General features: G+C 40.4%; 1 protein-coding gene across 16 annotated transcripts in view; it reads left to right on the top strand.

The window, feature by feature from the left end:
- CADPS2 (calcium dependent secretion activator 2) overlaps window positions 1-20,044 on the top strand; it is a 914,362-nt gene that overhangs the window by 481,907 nt on the left and 412,411 nt on the right. For 9 of the 16 annotated variants that reach the window (XM_075345066.1, XM_075345064.1, XM_075345059.1 and 6 more), the window contains exons 16-17: window positions 12,637-12,760; window positions 19,026-19,043. In XM_075345066.1, coding sequence (XP_075201181.1) covers window positions 12,637-12,760; window positions 19,026-19,043 — 142 coding nt within the window. The remainder of the gene's footprint in view (window positions 1-12,636; window positions 12,761-19,025; window positions 19,044-20,044) is intronic. The other 7 variants (XM_075345069.1, XM_075345070.1, XM_075345068.1 and 4 more) reach the window with 1 other exon arrangement.

The raw sequence follows: 20,044 nt of genomic DNA, 5'->3' as shown, positions 1-20,044 counted from the left end.
ACAAAACTGAGACAAGAGTTGGGTGAATACTCTGTATTAGCAAATAATAAACACACAGTGTAAGAAGCAGAGAATAACAGTAGGCAGCTAACAAATTAAACGCAAGTTCACTAATATGTGCATGTCCAGAAATAATATGCAGAAGTGCACACAGCACTAATACGTAAAAGGCTAGAATAATATGCAAGAGTATTCACAGCAAACGGTTACCAGTGTAGTTCTCAAGGCTGGCAAAGTCCTGCACAAGTCCAGCACACAGCCTGTACAGATTGAGCCCTGGACTAAGTACACTCATCACTAAATAAGAGTCTACGTTCTTACAGATGAAGGAATTCCAGCAGTATTTTAGCTCTTCTCCTAGAAGCCTTGAAGGGAGGGAACCACAGCCAGGTTCAGGATAATGCATCATAGACTGCAGGCAGCTGTGCAATAATGAGGCAGAGTACAGAACTAAACAAGTGGCAGCAGAGAGTTTAGCAGCAAGCCAGGAATGACTGAGGAGCCACAGCACAAAATACTCATGCAAGGAATAGGTCCCAGACCGGGACTTACAAACAGGGGCAAGACAAGGCAACAGACTCCATCTTGGATGAGAGCAAGAAAACACAACAAGGTCCAAGGAAACCCTGAACCTTAAATTACTCCCATCTTAGTAGCGGCCTCAGTATGATCCCGGATCTAGTTTCCCAGGATATTTCTGATGAAACTGAGCAATCTTTTGAGGAGCACAGATGTTACTCACAGGCTCCCAAGAGTTTTCCTCTGGCGGATATCCCTGCCATTTAATGAGGTACTGCAGCCAATTTCTATGGATCCTGGAGTACAGAATCTTATTCACAACAAATTGTTTTTCCCCATCTACCAACACCGGTTGAGAAGGAGGTGCAATACGGTTCTGAAAGGTATTTGGGGACACAGGTTTTAGTAAGGGGACCTGGAACACTGGATGTACCTTCATGGTCCTGGTAACGACAGGCGACGAACCTCCCGATACCAGAGATCTTAAAGGGACCGATGAACTTCTGTCTCAATTTCTGTGACGGAACATTCGAATTCTTAGTGGATAACCAAACTGAGTCTTCTACCTTAAACATGGGTGCAGGTCTCCAGAACCGATCGGCCAATCTTTTGTTTCTCTTCTGCGCTGTAGACAGTGACTCCTTCTTAGTTTTAAGTATTTGTTTCATAACCGCCAGCCTCTCACCCACTGCCGATATTGAAACATCGATCGGGGATCTGAGTAAAATACTATGATGATAACCCAGATTTGAAAAGAAGGGTGTCACCTTAGCAGATGCATTCTGCGAGTTATTGTTGGAGAGCTCTGCTAGAGGAAGCAACTCCAACCAGTCGTCCTGCGAGTGGCTAATATAACACCATAGGTACTGCTCTAGAGTTTGATAAATTTGCTTCGTCTGCACATTAGTCTGAGGATGATACGCTGAAGATAAACAGATATTAACGTCCTGCGCAAAACAGAATCCCTTCCTGAACTTAGATGTAAACTGCACTCCCTAGTTCGAAATGATTTAATCTGGAACTCCATGCTGCCGGAACACTTTCTGAATTACCAGATCCACCGTCTCCTTAGCTGAAGGAAGACCAGTGCAAGGAATAAAGTTAGCAGCCTTAGTTAAACGATCCACTACGGATAGAATTCTTCCCACCAGAGGTAGACAATTCCACTATAAAGTCCATCAAAATGGATCCCTAAAGGCGAGAAGGAACAGGTAGTGGTTGGTGGTTGCAGAAATCTAGTAGGTGACACACGAGGAGTCTTTAAATGTGCACATACCTCACATGAGAGAACATAGTCCCTCACATTCTTCAGGTAAGTAGGCGACCAAAAGAAACAGCTCAGAAATTTGTATGTCTTCTGTACTCCCCTGTGATCGGCCAACTTGGAGTCATGGACAAACTTGAGGACATGTAATCTTACGAGCTCTGGGATGTTATATACATCAATCTTAGAACCACATACCATTGTTGAGAACTAAAGGGGGCTTTACACGCTGCGACATCGCTAACGATATATCGTCGGGGTCACTGTGTTTGTGAGGCACATCCGGCATTGTTAGTGATGTTGCAGCGTGTGACAGGCTGGAGCTACAAAAACGATCGCAAAAAAGACAAAAAACGTTTGTTTTGGAGAGGTCGATTAATAACAAAAAATCGTTGTCAGGTAAGTAGCGATGTTGTTCCTCGTTCCTGCGGCATCACACATCGCTATGTGTGACACCACAGGAGCGACGAACATCTCCTTATTTCCATCCTTCCGGCAATGAGGAAGGAAGGAGGTGGGCGGGATGTTCGGCCCGCTCATCTCCGCCCCTCCGCTTCTATTGGCCGGCCGCTTAGTGATGCCGCAGTGACGTCGCTATGACGCCGAACGCACCTCCCCCGTGAATGAGGGATTGTTCAGCGGTCACAGCGATGTCGCTGACAAGGTATGTGCGTGTGACGCTGCCGTAGCGATAATGTTCGCTACAGCAGCGATCACCACATATCGCACGTACGACGGGGGCGGGTGCTATCGCGCACGACATCGCTAGCTAGAGCTAGCGATGTCGTAGCGTCTAAAGCACCCTTAACTCCACCTCATCCACCAGGTTGCCGAGAAATTAATCTGTGTCATAGGCCTCCTTGATAGTCTTCCATATATCCTTATTCTGGATGAATCAGACGACGTTGGCATCTGACAGAACGGTCTTCAACAGGGCCCAGGTATGGAATCCGTGGTATGGATTCAGGACATTGCATCCACTTTCCCATTACGAAAACCTGGTCGGTAAAAGATAACTACGTTAAATTGATTCAGAAATAAACTCCAATGAGCCTGACATGGGAACAGACTCTAGCAGATCTGAGAAACTCCCAAGTTGATCCATGAGCAGATTGATTTGTTTCTCTGCTCCTTGCAGATGATTCCTCCATTTTTTTGAATGCATCAATAATTGCTAGAAGCTCCTTGTCTCCCACATCATAATTCTTCTTTGCAGAAGAAAGTCTACGAGAGAAAAAGGCACATGGATGTAAAAAACTCTTCTCTCCTATTCTGTGAGAGGATGGCCCCCAGTCAGCAATCCAAAGCGTCTATTTCCACAATGAAAAAAAGTGCCGAATCAGGATGGATCAATACCGGGACAGACGTGAAATAAATTTGAAGATGATCAAAGGCCTCTTGAACTTGTGCCGACCACACAAAGGTCCTCTTCTTCTTAGTTTGACCCATCACTCTGTTGACTATCTCAGAAAAATTTTGAATAAACAGTTTATAGAAATTAGCAAACCCGATGAAACATTGGACCTCTTTGATACTCTTAGGTACCGGCCAATCAAGAATTGCCTGAATCTTACTTGCCTCCATGTTAAGTCCCTGTGAAGAGATGACATAACCTAGAAATTGGATGTCTGTGCAATGGAATTCAGATTTCTCTGGAGAACAATTGCTCCACCCTAGTCTCGACTGTCATTATTTCAGCAGATTCCTTAATGGTCCTGAGTATCCTGTAACACTTATGTAGATACACTGGAATCTAATAGCATGGAATATGATAAAACTGAGACAAGGCTTGGGTGAATACTTTGTATTAGCAAATAATAAACACACAGTGTAGGTAACAGAAAATAACCATAGGCAACTACAAATTAAACGCAAGTGCAACTGCACTAATATCTGAATTTCCAGAAATAATAAACAAGAGTGCGACCAGCACTAATATGTGAAAGTCCAGAAATAATATGTAGAAGTGCACACAGCACTAATACGTAAAAGTCCAGAATAATATGCAGGCGTATGCACAGTAAACAAATGGTTACCAGTGCACTTCCTAAGGCTGACAAATTCCCACACAAGTCCAGCACACAGCCCGTGCAGATTGAGTCCTGGATTAAGTACACTGATCACTAAACAAGAGTCTAATTACAACTCAAGGAAATCCAGCAGTATTAGAGCTCTTCTAGCAGAAGCCTTGAAGGACTGGAACCACAGCCAGGATCAGGATAACACACCGTAGACTGCAGGCAGCTGAGCAATAATGAGGCAGAGCACAGAACTAACCAAGTGACAGTAGGAAGTCCAGAAGCAAGCCAGGAGTGACCGAGGAGCCACCGCACAAAATACTCAGGCAAGGACTAAGTCCCACACCGAAGCAGTGCGGACAGGAAGTTCAATGGCAAGACGAGGCAACAGACTCCATCTTGGATGAGGGCAAGAAAACACAAGTTCCATGGAAACTCTGGACCATACAGGTAGTTGCTAACTACCTGCCTTTTTGTCCTGGCACCGAGGTCTGCCATCTCAGAGTTGTCACGGACCACTCCTGCCATGATTCTCCGGCTTTCGCTGATGTCAATTCCATGGTTTGGGGAATGTTTTGTGCAGCAGGAGTTGGACCTCTCATACAGCTACATGGCAGAGTGAATGCAAGTGTGTATCAGAACCTTCTTTAACAACACATGGTTCCTTACTTGAGTTCATCACTCAATCAGCCACTGATTTTCATGCAGGATAATGGCCCCTGTCATACAGCAAAAAGGGTAAAGGAGTTCCTTGAAACAGAAAACATTGAAACAATGAAATGGCCAGCCCAGAGTCCTAATCTAAACCCAATATATAACCTCAGGAAAATCCTTGGTGACAAAGTTATGGCCAAGAAACCCACAACAGTCAAAGACCTGTGGAAGAGACTGGAGGAAGAGTGGACCAAAATCACATCAGAGCAGTGTGAGGGACTAGTGATGTCCTGTGGCCAGAGATGTGCTGAAGTCTTTCAAAGCAAAGGCCTGTACACTTCCTACTGATTGGTGACTGCTATTACCTTCAGAAAATTTAGTTATCTTTCTCTGTGCTACAGTCATTGCTGTTCTCTAATTATGATCATTATGTTTTGGGCAAAATAAAGGTTTTATGTTGATAAACTTGGGATCTTTTTTAAAACATTGTTCTAGTGGCATGGTGTACCCCTTACAAAAAAATCTACAAATGTTGATCAATGTGGATTACATTTTTTTCTGAAAAAAAGCAAGTGATCAAACATTGTTCTCTAATTTTGATCTCCAGTGTATATAGTGTACAGGTAATACTGTGATCACTGGTCACAATATTTAGAAGAGCTCTGAATTTGGTGCACAGGAAATTCAGTGATCACTGGTCACATTATACACAGAATCTCTGTATATACTGTAGTGTATAGTGTACAGGTATTACAGTCATCAATGGTTACAATAAATAATGTGTATAGAGTAAGTGTACAGATAATAGAGACTTACCAGTGATGGCTATAGTTGAAGTCCTTCATCTACGCTTTTCTTTGTACAGCGCACAACGATATGACGACTTCTAGGCAGGACTCGTCTTTGTAGAAAGTAACATGCAGACATCTATAGCTAATCATTTCTAGAGTACTTTTTCCCAAATTCTACACTGCCCCAGATGACAAAATAAGTGACACACTGCACAGTAACAGGACCTCACTTTTCTTCCCTCACGGAGAACAGTGTCCTCAAAAGTAAAATATATTACAGCAGTAATAATGTCCCCTAATTGGCCATTTCTGTAATTATGTCCCCTACTTGCACCATAAATTAATGTGTTCCTTATTTTGGCTTTCATCATGTAATAATGCCCCCCATCTTGCACCCATCCTGTAATAATGTCCCCCATCTTTTAATAATGTCCGCCTTCCTGGATCCATCCCGTAAAAGGGTCCCCCATCTTGGACCCATCCTATAATGTCTCTCATGGGCTTTTTTTTATTGAATAATGAAAAAAAAAAAAAAAAAAAAGATTCTTCTCATCTATGGTTGGGGTATTGCAGTGATGTTATGCGCCACCCCCTGACTGGTGCGCTGACGTGAGTTGTCGCCATCTGATAGGCCATTTTAACTACTGTGGTGCTGTGAGCCAATGGCTTTCTTAACTGCAGTACATTTCAATTCACCTTCAGTTACAACTGTTGTTGACAGGGCCCCCTCTTCATCCTGCTCAGGGTCACACCTAGGGTCTGGGCCCCTCCGATGTACTGCCAGGTCAAGCTACCCTGTCTATATGAACAGCAAAATAAAAAAGCAGAGCAAAACCGAAAACGCTAAAAGAATATTGATCACAACAGGGAAAAAAAATTGTTAAAAGAATGGCTTTAAAATATGTAATCCAACTTTTCCACTTAACCCTGTGCAGTGGATTAGTTCATATATAAAAAGATCTGCATACCATCGAAAACTACCTATAATTACTTAAACAATGCCATTTGTTCAATAAGAAAAAGACAAGTCTCCTTGTTTTTATAATATAGTTTTCAATACAATGACATTTTCTTTCAGATGCTATGCATAAATAATGAGTTTTTATGAGAATGTTGTTCTTTAAACTACATATTCAGGAATTCTGAACAGCAATTACAATGTATGAGTACACTACCAGGTATACATTGAATAATTAAATTAACGCATTTTATATGAGCAGTTGCAAATATATGATTAGCAATTAATTTTTTAAACTTTTATTTATGTTCTATTAGAAAATCTGAAATGAGTGAAAAGAACATTCTATTTTTAATGATTTTCTGGTTTTATGAATAGTGTACTTTAAAAATGTTCCTTCTGCTGATGAGCAAGCAGCCTGGTCAGTAATCAATCAAGCATCTGGGTGCTTGGGCATGCTCGGAACTCAATCGAGTATTCCTGGTGCTCGAGCCCCATGCTAGAGTCTCCGACCCAGATGTTTTGCAGCTGTTTTTTAGCCACTAAACATGCGGGGATTGCCTGCCAATCACTGTGCTGCCGTAGTCATGTTGTCTACTGGCATTACTGTGTTTGGCCGGCCGCATCGCGTCATTGGGACTATATAACACACGGTGATGCGACACTTAACTAGCCCTACCCCGGAAACCGTGTAGGGAGAGCTGATGGAGAAGGGATAGTGTATTACAGTGACTTTTGCCTTACAGTCGTTACTGCTGCAGCATAAAAATTTATTCTATTTTTTGATAATACTGCCGTATAGTATTCTCTAGTAATACCGCAGATAGCTTCATTTAGTGAAGTGAGAGCTGCTGGAGAAAGTATAGTATATGAAAGTTATTATTGCCAACGTATAACACGAGTATCATTTATATTTTATGCCAGGTTCATAGCAATATGTACTTACCATTTGTACTGATGTTGTAGACATATATAACATTTTGTTTTTTCTATAGTGTAAACTGTATTTACTGCAGAATTTACTGGTTTTCGTCACTCTTCTCTAATTAATGTGATTGTGTTTAATGACAACTTACCTGTACTATTTATTTTAGAAGCATCGTTGATATTTGGTCTGATACTGCTCCCTGAAGGACACTTTGTTTATGTTTAAACTTTAGTTTGTATTGTAACCTAATTTTTTATTTTATTTTTTTTAATTTTCTAATACAGTAGTAATCTTTAATTATACCCCTGGGCTTTATACATTAGTATTGTCCTTTGTGATAATGAGTTGTTAATTTATATAGGGGTGTGCTCCCACACACAAATGTAATGGTCATATACTAAATTAGCCCATGTAGCGCCATTTAGTATAGGGAAAGCTGCCGGAGAAGTATTAGAGTGATTATTGCCTTAATGTCATTGCTGCTGCAACATAAAAATATATATTCTATTCTCTAATAATTCTGCTGATAACTCCATGTAGTATAGGCAGAGCTGCTAGAGAATTGTTGGTGTATTATAGTGATTATTGTCTTACAGGCCTTGCTACTGCAACGTAAAATCAAAAGTCCTTTTCAGGGCTAAGTTTAATTTATTCAAGTCCCTATTAATACCGCTCTTAGCTGCATACCTAATTTAAAGTGCATAAGTTCCGCTTGTAGTATTTCACGCAGAGTTTTCGGCTGTGGATCAGGGCAATCTTGCCTGCTGTGGGAGATCAACAAACACACTCATCATCTAGACCTTGCTTCCTGTCCTACTTTTCAGGGGTGGTACAGCACACCACTGTTGAAGCCAGAACATTGCAAACAAGTGGTGGGTTGAATGTTTCCCGTCTGTTTTCGAGCACCACCCTATTTTCCACACAGTCCAGTCTCACTAACCCAGAGTCTGGACCACATAATCTTCACCCTGATCCTCCTTTCTCCCACCATGGTGAGTTCTAGGAGACAAGTGATCCCACACTTTTAAACGCTGAGGAGCTCTTTACCTTTCAAGTTATTGCTTTTTCTGGCCTCTTGCCATGCACGTTTCAAGAGAGACATGAGGAGGTCCTGTGCAGTGATGCCCAAATATTTGAGCAGCCACTGTCAGAAGACGACGATGATTGGAAACTGCAAATACTGTCTCGAGGTGGTTGATGATTAGACACAGGTGCCAAGAAGTTATGTTGTTAAATCAACAAGTCAGGAGAAGGACCAGAATGTTGAAGTGGAAGACGAGGTAGTGGACAATGACGTCACTGACCCAACCTGGGAAGCACTGGCAGACAAAGACAGTAAAGGGCCCCTGTGCAAGAATACTATATGGGCCCTTTGCAGCCTTAAAGCTCATTAAAAGCACAATTTCACCCACTTTGAAGGTACAAAATAGGCTCACATCCTCTTGGGCCCCTGTACAATTGCACAGGCTACACCAATTATATGTCCACCCCCGCTGGGAAGGTGACATGCAGAGCGAGGAAAACAGTGCAGTCCTTTTTGTCTTTAAGTAATTATTGACCTTTTTTGCGCCAAACTCTTAAAATTTACATACAAGGTTCATGAACTTTGCACAAAATCAAAAATGGTCTCTGTTCTCGTCCTCTTTGTGCCTTTTTCTAGAAAAAAATGTGTGATACTTTAAAATGTCATATTTGTGCCAACCTTTTTGCTAAACAAAAAAAGATCATTCCAGGGAAAAAGCGACTGAAGTACCTTTATGCATAAATGTAATAACCTGAAAAAGTTGCAATTGATGAATCTGCCGCTAAAATCTAGAAAACAAAAACCACAACCATAATGGTAAATATAAAAAAATGGCTAGTATATTAAAATTCAAAAGCTGGAAAAACAAGCTTAAAGAGAACAACCCCTTTCAATTAAATATCTCCCTTGACTGTAGTTAGCTATAAAGAAAACAAACCACGTGGTGTTCTCATGTCTCCAGGTCCACCAGTTAGTGTATGGCACTGGCTGCAGTTCTGATGTCACCTTGACAGAGCTGCAGTCAAACATTGAGCTGTACTGCTGTAGCGGGGTATTACATTGTACACAGAATGCCCATTCAGAGCCACTTAGCTCATTGATTGGCTACTGCACCGTCGAGGTGATGTAAAAGCTGCAGCTAATGATATAGACCTAAAATAGCTGCATAAACTTGTTGGTAGACACGGGAAGGCGAGTACAGTTTTTTAGAAAACTGCAGCCAGGAGGGAAATTTAGTTGAAAGAGAACAACTGTTTTATTGAATCCATACAGAGAAAGAAAAGGCGGCATCTCTCCATGAGGAAATCCGCTTGCCGCTCTTGCACTCCCCTCTTCCTCATATGTTGTAACTCCTATGCTTTGATTTAAAGCTGAAAAAACCTCAAGGTGAGATGCTGCCTTTCTTTCTCCGTATGGATTCATCAGAACATAGACCGCGCTGCGGGCTGAGCACCACCTCGGGCTGCTACATTAGTCCATTGACGACTATCCACAAGGTCTGTAAGTACGGCTCCACTCCACAGCAATCGTGCTGCAGTACCTGATTTTCTTCCTTTTTTGTGTTTGAACAACTGTTTTAACCTCTTCACGACTTTTGACAGATATGTATGTCAAAAGATGTGTCTCTGCCCTGGATGCATGCTCATTGTGCAATGATGGCTATCAGCCATTTAATCAGCTGTCATGTGCCTCTAACAGCCACGGGTGCATCGGACATCCGCCCATGGCTGATAACTAGTTAAATCCCTCTGTCAATCTCTGACAGAAGGATTTAACTTGTACCGGCAAGGGGTTTCGTCATTCCCTGCTCCCATCTGCGTGACATGATCACGGGGTGCTGATGGGTTGTCATGATAGTCAGGGGTCAGCTCATCACCCCTGTGTCAGTCATTACAATCCTCCTGTGAAAGCCAGCATTCATAGGAGATCATGATCTCTGCAATACAGAGCAGTGCTTATGCACTGCTCTGTATAGCACAAGCAATCAGACGATCACAGCTTCTATCCCTTAAAACGACTAGTGAATTCAGTAAAAAGTAAAAAAAAAATTCAAAAGTATGAGAAAAAAAAACTCCCATCAATTCTCAAATACTCCCCTTTTGTTCCATTAAAAATAAAACCATTTAAAAAAAAAAGAACACACATTTGGTATTCCATGCATTCAGAAATGTCTGACCTACCCAAATATAACATATATTAATCCGATCGGTAAACGGTGTAATGAGAAAAATTTCAAAACTCAAGAATTATGGAGTTTTTTTTGGTTGCTTCAAAACGGCAGTAAAATGCAATAAAAGACAATCTAAATGATTGCATCTCCCCCCAAAATGTTATTGGTAAAAATGTCGGCTCTGGATGCAAAAGTAAAGCCCTCACATAACCTCAAATCCCAAAAAATGAAATTGTTACGGGTCACTGAAAATGGATACACAACCAACATTTTTGTGGTTTGTAATTTGTGAATTTTTTTTCTCTACTTAAAAAAACCCCAAACATTGTGGAATTGCACTTTCTTTTGCAATTTCACCGCACTTGGATTTTTTGCCCCACTTTCCAGTACATGATATGGTATAATGAATGGAGTCATTCAAAAGTAAACCAGGTCCCACAAAAAGCAAGCCCTCATATGGCTTTATTGATGGAAAAATAAAGACGCTATGGCTCTTGGAAGAAGAAGAGGAAAAAACGAAAGTGCAAAAATGGAAAATGGTGGTGGGGTAAAGGAGTTTAAAACACAAAGAACTAAGCATAAACAGCATCAATGTAATGGCCCTTTCTCTGCAATGAAGTTGGAGTATATCTTCTGACATGGTAAAGCATGTAAGGTTAAAGTGACTTAGAACATGTAATATATTACTTTGGGTTTCACTTACGTAACTCATTAAAGAGATTTTCCAGTACCCTACCTGATCTTTTCCTCTAGAGATTTTGCTATTATGTGCTTCTCAAAACATCCATTTTTTTATTTTAGCAATATTACCTTTTATCATGGTCTAGCAGCACATCCTCATTAGTGGACACATCTTTGATGGGGTTAATTGGCAGCTTCCTCTCTCCTGACTTCCTGTGTTCTATTACTATAAGTTCCATCATGCATTGCATTGGCCTGTAAGCCAGCACCTATCACTCCCACCCAAAACTCCACCCAAACCCTTCCCTCCCCTCCTTTGTCTATCTTGAACTTTCTTCATCTTGTGACTGCCCACGTACACTGGTATATTCACTGCTCTCCATTCCTGGGATTATGGGAATGGGGAGCAGTGAATATTAATTTCCTTAAACAGCGGGTGTTCTGGCACCCTCAATCTGTGCTTTGGAAGACGAGTTGACAGACAGATAAACTTTCCCATCAGTGCATTGACTCGGACGCTGGGGGTCCTTTACAACTTTTATTAATGAGATCAGTGTAAAACTACAAGAAATAAATGAAAATACTAAGTACAACATACAACATATCTGAGTTACATAGCATTCCATTTGATACAGGACATGCAGGGTAAATGCACTACATGGCGAATACATATTAGCTATAATGACAGGATAATACTTGCAGAACAGAGCAACTACATTATAATTTGATGAGCCCTAATCAGGGGATCATAACTCACCGACTGTGCTATGTAGAGGCAAACATAAGGAGCAGAGATCTGGAGAGATAATCAGCATGCAAATGTCTGTGTCCATGTAACTGAAATGGCTGCTGAAGAAGAAGGGGCAGAGCCCATGCAAGGTCTGATGGGTAACTACATAAGCCTTGGTGGGACAATTTTCATTGCACAGTAACCAGTGAAAACATCAGATAAACAAGCTGCAGTAAGAAAACATTGTCAACAGATGGTGCTGTTGGTTATCAGTTCACTGGACAGTATTAATGTCAATGGACAGTATTAATGTCAATACTAAAACTGTATGTTATCACATGGCATAATAAAATAATTATATGCATTTCTATGAAGGCATGACAGCGGGTATATGTGATCACCCAGCCGCCGGATTACTGCAGCTGCTGGGCGATCACATGTGCCCACTGTTTAAGGAAATGAGTATTTCTAGCTCCTCACGCCCATAATCCCGCCCACATCTAAATGCCAGTTTTAGTGCAGAGCGGAGGGCGGCATTATGGGCACGGGGAGCAGTGAAACACCACCAGTACAGTCAATTAGGGTGAGTGGCCGCACGATCGGGTGATGTAATGTCAACTTCTAGACCCCAGAAGTGGATGTGACATCACAGGATACTAGCAGCCATGGGAGTTGGGGGTCACGTGATTGGCACTGAGCTACAGAGTTAGTGTTGCTTAATGCCAAAATTTATTAAAAAAAAAAGTTATTTCACAATACACTCAATTTATTGATTACGGTAAATGGGCAAAATATATAAAGTAGTGACCAACCTCTTTAAGTAAAATATAGAATAGAAATTGACTGAAAATAATTGTGATAAATATATAACCTTATTTATTTTTTTAATTGTTATTTAGGTGTTAATGAAAGACATTGCTACTCCTATACCTGCTGATGAAGTTAAGAAAGTTGTGCGAAGGTGTCTTGAGAAAGCTGCTTTGATCAATTATACCAGACTTACGGAATATGCCAAAATCGAAGGTTTGTCCATATACCGTATAAATAAGAACCGCTCCTGGGAACGCTGACCCATGTATTACATGATAAAACAGTGATTTAAATGACCATTATCATTTCTTTCTTAAAGTTTGAGGCTAATCTGTCATAAAAAAAAAAAAAACTTAGATTTTTTTTTTTTTTTAAAGCCTATTGATTGAAATCCATACTCATGCTAGGCTTAACGTTAGCAATCTAGGTATAAATATTGATATAAGGAAAGCCTACTGAACGCCTAAGCATAGTAAGTGCTGGGATTTCAATCCTTAAGTTAAGTGATATTAAATCTTTTTCTACTAAATTATATATCCATATGCTCAAGTTTTCCTATTCTATATGCTCTATATTTATGAACTTTTCTATCCCTGCCCTCTATCATTAATTGACCGCTTTCTGCCTATGCACAGAGTAGATAGAAAGCTTTCAATCATTGATGTTTAGACAGATCTCACTATGGAGAAGACTAGCAGAGCTGCAGCAGATAAAAGTGAACTTCTCAAAATTACATCAATAAGTCCACTAACTCACACAGTGCTGGGATCGGGGGTCTCTGTCTCTCAGATTGGGGAACAAAACCTAGTGACAGATTCTTTTTAATATATTCTTGGTTTTGAAATACATAAAAAGTAAAACACATCTTTAAAGGGGTCAACATTGATGGCCTCAGGCTAGGTGATCAATGCCTGATCGGTGGGATGGTGACCCCCGGCACCCCTGCCGGTCAGCTGTACTATTTCTGTACATAGTCACTGTTATGGTTACTATCAGTATGATATGAACAGTGTATTTGTTTGCTTGAATGCACCATGCATAAATGGACGTCCTTGTCGTATGTCACTGTAGAAGATGATTTTCTCCCCAATTCCTCTGAATTATTCCTGCTTCTCACACACAAAGTGGAATAATTAAGTAAAACAAAAAGACCATTGTGTAACTATGGAAACCAATATTATATCACAGGTGTTGCAGGGGAATTCCTTAGTGGCCAGTTTACCCTAATTTACGATAATATTTTGTGTTTCTGAATATATTTTGAGAATCGTGCACATTCTTTTAATAACAAGGCAATCTTCATTGTAGGCCTGTTTGTAAAACCTCCCGGCTGTGTAAAATCTATGTTCCTTGGAAATGTCTAACCCGTTCAGCAAAGGCATAATGAATGCACGATAGTGTAATAATTACCAGCTCCCTTGTACTCCGGTCTGCTGCGCTGGGATATCCGCGTGCCTACTTGGATGGTATACATAGAGTAACCATAGAATGTAATGCTGATAATGCATGCAGGAGATGGGGGCCATGTCGGCACTAAATATGAGCCTACAGATCTCCTCTCTGTTGAAGATGTCTTTCTGTAATGGGGAGTTTATTCTGTTCCACCTTGTCTAGAGAATAACCACTTAATGTGAAGTAATCACTGCCATAAGGTCACTTGCATCATTCTTGTTGCCCAGTGCACCTTCACATTTAATCATCTGGCGAGGGGATGATTGATAAAGGGGGAGGGTTAACATGATGATTCCATAATAAGATGCTGTTGGAAGTTTTTCTGTCTGTTTCATTGATTTGAAGTTGCATGCATTGTTCTCTTTTCACAGTAGTTGATTAAAACTTTAACCCCTTATTGACCTGCCATTTATTTTTACTTGTGCCTCTCTTCATTTCAGCAGCCATAATGTCTTTATTTCTTCAGACATTTTTTGACAGAATACGGCTTCTTTCTGTACAAGACAAATTGTATTACACAGTGCCTTGCGAAAGTATTCGGCCCCCTTGAATTTTTGAACTTTTTCCCACATTTCAGGCTTCAAACATAAAGATAAACATTTTAATGTTATGGAGAAGAATCAACAACAACAAGTGGGACACAATTGTGAAGTTGAACGAAATTTATTGCTTATTTTAAACTTTTTTAAAAAATAACTGAAAATTGGGGCGTGCAATATTATTAGTCCCCTTTAAGTTAATACTTTTTAGCACCACCTTTTGCTGCTATTACAGCTGCAAGTCGCATGGGTATGTCTCTATCAGTTTTGCACATTGAGAGACTGAAATTCTTGCCCTTTCTTCCTTTGCAAACAGCTCGAGCTGAGTGAGGTTGGATGGAGAGCGTTTTGTTTTCAGCTCTTTCCACAGATTCTCAATTGGATTCAGGTCTGGACTTTGACTTCGTCATTCTAACACCTGGATACGTTTATTTGTGAACAATTCCATTGTAGATTTTGCTTTATGTTTGGGATCATTGTCTTGTTGGAAGACAAATCTCCATCTCAGTTTCAGGTCTTTTGCAGACTTCAACAGGTTTTCTTCAAGAATGGTACTGTATTTGGCTCCATCCATCTTTGCATCAATTTTAACCATCTTCCCTGTCCCTGCTGAAGTAAAGCAGACCCAAACCATGATGCTGCTACCACCATGTTTGACAGTGGGGTTGGTGTGTTCAGGGTGATGAGCTGTGTTGCTTTTACGCCAATCATATCGTTTGGCATTGCGCCCAAATAGTTCGATTTTGGTTTCATCTGACCAGAGCACCTTCTTCCACATGTTTGGTGTGTCTCCCAGGTGGCTTGTGGCAAACTTTAAACAACACTTTTTATGGATATCTTTGATAAATGGCTTTCTTCTTGCCACTCTTCCATAGAGGCCAGATTTCTGCAGTGTATGACTGATTGTTGTCCTATGGACAGACTCTCCCACTTCAGCTGTAGATCTCTGCAGTTCATCTAGAGTGATCATGGGCCTCTTGGCTGCATCTCTGATCAGTCTTCTCCTTGTTTGAGATGACAGTTTGGATAGACGGCTGGGTCTTGGTAGATTTGCAGTGATATGATACTCCTTCCATTTCAATATGATCACTTGCACAGTGCTTCTTGGGATGTTTAAAGTTTTGGAAATCTTTTTGTAACCAAATCCGGCTTTAAGCTTCTCCACAACAGTATCATGGACCTTCCTGTTGTGTTCCTTGGTCTTCATGATGCTCTCTGCGCTTTACACAGAACACTGAGACTATCACAGAGCAGGTGCATTTATACGGAGACTAGATTACACACAGGTGGCTTATATTTATTATCATCAGTCATTTAGGACAACATTGGATCATTCAGAGATCCTCAATGAACTTCTGGAATGAGTTTGCTGCACTGAAAGTAAAGGGGCCAAATAATATTGCACGACCCCCACTTTTCACTTATTTATTTGAAAAGTTTAAAATAAGCAATACATTTTGTTCAACTTCACAATTGTGTCCCACTTATTGATTCTTCACCATATCATTAAAATGTTTATCTTTATGTTTAAAGTCTGAAATGTGGAAAAGGTTGAAAAATTCATGGGAGACGAATACTTTCACAAGGCACTGTATATCTGTGCTGTTTTGAGTACATATAAATTATTGTGTTGGGTTCTTTTGCGCTTCAAATACAAAGAAAATATTTTTTTTTTAAGTTTTTTTGTTTTCTTTTGAAGATATTTTATACATACGGTATATAATTTTATATAGTTTGCTCCCCAAGAAAGCATGAAAGATCTTCGGGGAACAATAATAAATATATATATTTATATCTCTCTCTCTCTCTCTCTCTCTCTCTCTCTCTCTATATATATATATATATATATATATAGATAGATAGATAGATATATATATATAGATATATATATATATATATATATGTATATAGATATATATATGTATATATAAAATTGTGCATTATTGTTCATTCAAACTTGGGCACTCACATAGGTTATTATCTCCTTTAGTTTTTAAGTATGCTTTTTGCTATGTGAACATGTAACACCTAAAGTTTACTTGTTGATTGTAACTGGTGGTTTGCTATATAGTTTAAATAATTTCCTACATCCGTCATACATATATTGCACATGTCCCATTTAGGAGTGTGTAGCAGGCTCAGAACTTGAAACCGACCATTCCCAGCAGATGGTGGCTGTTCTTCACAGCGAACATTTTCCTCTAAAAGCAGCAAACGGAGCTGAGCTCTGATCACTGATGTTATCTCTTTAATAGCCACTATGCATCTCTGAAAACTGCATTTATGATGCCCATTTCTTATATCCATTATCCCATTCCCCATATGACTCAAGTCATAGGGTGCATATGGGCAGCTAAAGCCTGCTGAAGGCATTCTTACCGATCATGATAGTACTCCTGTGGGTTGTCTATTTTCAGTATTATTGCAACTGTCCAAGTCTGATCTATCAAAATATAAAAATATATAATTTATACTGTAAACACTGTCATGTACAAGATGTCAAAATGTCATAATCCTTTTTTTTTTATTAAAGCACCTATGCAAAAAAAAAAACCCCAGCAATATAGAGTGATAAAAAATGAGGTGACTCATGCATATTGGATTATTGGCCACTCAAACAAAAAAAAACAAGGTTTGCCCAACAATTATCTGTCAGATGAGGATGTAGAGATGTGCTCATATTCAACATAAGCCTTCCCTCTGCATTTAATAATGAACATAACATACTGTACTTACTGGTTTCAGATAAAAGATAAATCCATTTTTATGTTTGTCATGGTCTTCAGCTAGTAATTAATGCTGATCATCATCAAGGTATAGCCGATGAGGCCCCTGTAGGAGGCATTTTGTGTCCATCTCCTTTTTATTTCATTTGCTATTCCGTGCATTTGAATTCTTTAGTACTTTGAATAATTTGCCTGCACCTTTCTGGGCAGACCTTTCTTCCTGTAAGTGGTGCTGGTCTGATCCATGCTGGAACCTCTCCTGTGGATTCACGATAATCTTAATGAAGAGGTGTGTGAGCTGTGAATTTTCATCTTTGTGGAGCTGCTCTTTACTTGCACACGTGCCATAAAAGCTCTAGAAACAGCTTACTAAACTGTGGTCGCGGAGGGTAGAGAAAGTAAAAAAGAGCTTATGTCAAAGCCTACTCCATTGGGCTCCTGGCTTTTACATGCCATTTCATGCAGAGATATAACCAGCATTTTATAGCTGAACTGAAATAAGCGGTTAGACATCAAGTGCTTTAAACATTACCTTTTATAAACCTTTATTAATAAACTAATGCAAGCATTAGTAATTCTAATAAGAAGTCAGAAAGGCACTCAGGTTAGACTAAATAATGAACATGTATAGTTTAGAAATGATAATTTTGTATGATTAAAATATGGCAAATATAACACTTTTTCAAAGAAATAAAACATATTTAATGGTTGGTCCCAAAAATCCAATTATCCTCTATCCATGCTATATGGGTTAATTTGAAGATCTCTGGGAGTTTGTCCCTTTTGGTCTCTGGAACTCCAAGAACAGGGTTGCAGCCCTGTTCTGAATGGTATGGAGGTCAAGCATGCTCTGCAATTAATGGAGCGGAGGTTCAAAATGCGTACCTCAACCCCATTTCATGTTTGGCTACAGCGCTTCAAATCAGGATCGCTGGAAACTTCAGTTACGTTGGGGACTTCAGCAAGGTATTCACTACTATCCAGCTCACTCAATGCTCTATAGGTGAGCCGGAAGTCACTTTTACAGTGTAAGGCCATGTGCGTACTAGAAATTGACTTTTTATTAAAGAAAATCCACACCCTTTGAAAGAATCCCGCACCTGCAGTAAAAAAACGCACCAAAACTGCAACAAAATCCGCATGCGGATTTGCCGCGGTTTGGTGCGCTTTTGCCACTGATTTGCCGCGAATTTTCTGCAGGTTGGTCCCTGGCAAAGAAGTGACATGCACATTAATTCCACAGCGTAAATTCCGCGGGTAAATCAGCAGGTATAAAAAAACGCAGTGTGCGCACAGCATTTTTTTATACCCATAGGTTTTGCTGGGGAATGACTGCAGAAATATTAGACACATTTTCTGCAGAAAATCCTCTGTAAAATCCACGGTAAATCCGCAGCGTGCGCACATAGCCTTAGTCTATGGAGCCTTGCTCTAATGCCCCAAACACTTATATTATTATAGCCACTTCCGGATCACGCACGGCACAGTGTGACCCAGAGAGTCTGTAGAGTCATGATGTCTTTCAGAAGAGAAATGGTGCAGTGCTGGATACCGGAGAAGATGGTAGTAGTTGAGTATATTAACACACACACATTACATTATATACTCATGCATAGATTTAGTGAAAAAAAGTCATTGCAGGACTTATTTAGTTGAAATTCTACATTTGAATAACTTAAGTCTGTATCTTATAACTTAACTGTTATCCACATACACAACCTCCTCCTAATTGATTTTTGTTTTCTTTTTTCCTTTGCACAGCTGCAGAGAAGGAATCAGGTGATCATTCACACTTTTATTTTACGCATGTGTTGCATGCATTGGTGGCAGAAATGTAATTATCATACAGGTTGTGCCTGTGCTTTCTGCTGAATACCCTGTATTTCTGCTAATTTTTTATAATGTTTCAAATCTTGCATATATTAGTTTTCCTGACCTTTTGCTGATGTAAATTAAAGGAGACAACCCCTTCTCATTCTCCAAGTTTGCCCCTCATTAACATAAAATAAGCTTTCACTCACCTCTCATGCCAGCGCCGTTCCAGCAGTGTCTGCACTCACTCTCCTTGGGCATACATAAGGTTGTTACGTCATTCGAGATCTGCACCCAATGTGTGCCGGCTTCACTGTCTTCACCTTTGGATGCATAAGTGATGAACAGGATGTGGCTGGCTATCTGAAGCTTTTACTTCCTCTTGGTTACTTATTCGTCTGATGATTGGGACAGTGAAGCCGGCGTAGTTTGGTAGCAGGGCTTGCATGACGTAACAACCTCATGTGAACCCCAGGAGAGTAAGTACACACTGCTGGAACAGCACTGCCATGGGAACTGAGTATAAGCTTATTTTATTTTAATGGGGGCAAACATGGGGAATAAGCAGGGGTTGTTCAAGTAGTGATTGATGCTTAGCAGTCTACTTAATGCCTTTAACATTATTGGTGGCCATCATTTCTGCTCAGCGTGAATCAATTTTCATCAGTAAACAGCACTGAGGCCCAGCAAGACAATGACGCCTGTTCCTGGTTGTGTGGTCAGCTACCCTTGAAGGTCATGTAAAGGACATGTCTCACTAAGCTACATCGCTAGCGACATCGCTGCTGAGTCACGGTTTTTGTGACGCAACAGCGATCTTGCTAGCGATGTCGCTGTGTGTGACATCCAGCAACGACCTGGCCCCTGCTGTGAGGTCGCCGGTCGTTGCTGAATGTCCTGGACCATTTTTTGGTTATTGCGTTCCCGCTGTGAAGCACACATCACTGTGTTTGACAGCGAGAGAGCAA

The sequence above is a fragment of the Anomaloglossus baeobatrachus genome, chromosome 4 (assembly GCF_048569485.1).
Source record: "Anomaloglossus baeobatrachus isolate aAnoBae1 chromosome 4, aAnoBae1.hap1, whole genome shotgun sequence".
Lineage (NCBI taxonomy): Eukaryota > Metazoa > Chordata > Amphibia > Anura > Aromobatidae > Anomaloglossus > Anomaloglossus baeobatrachus.
Note: the sequence above shows the minus strand (reverse complement) of the source record. Positions and strands in the feature narration are given on the sequence as shown.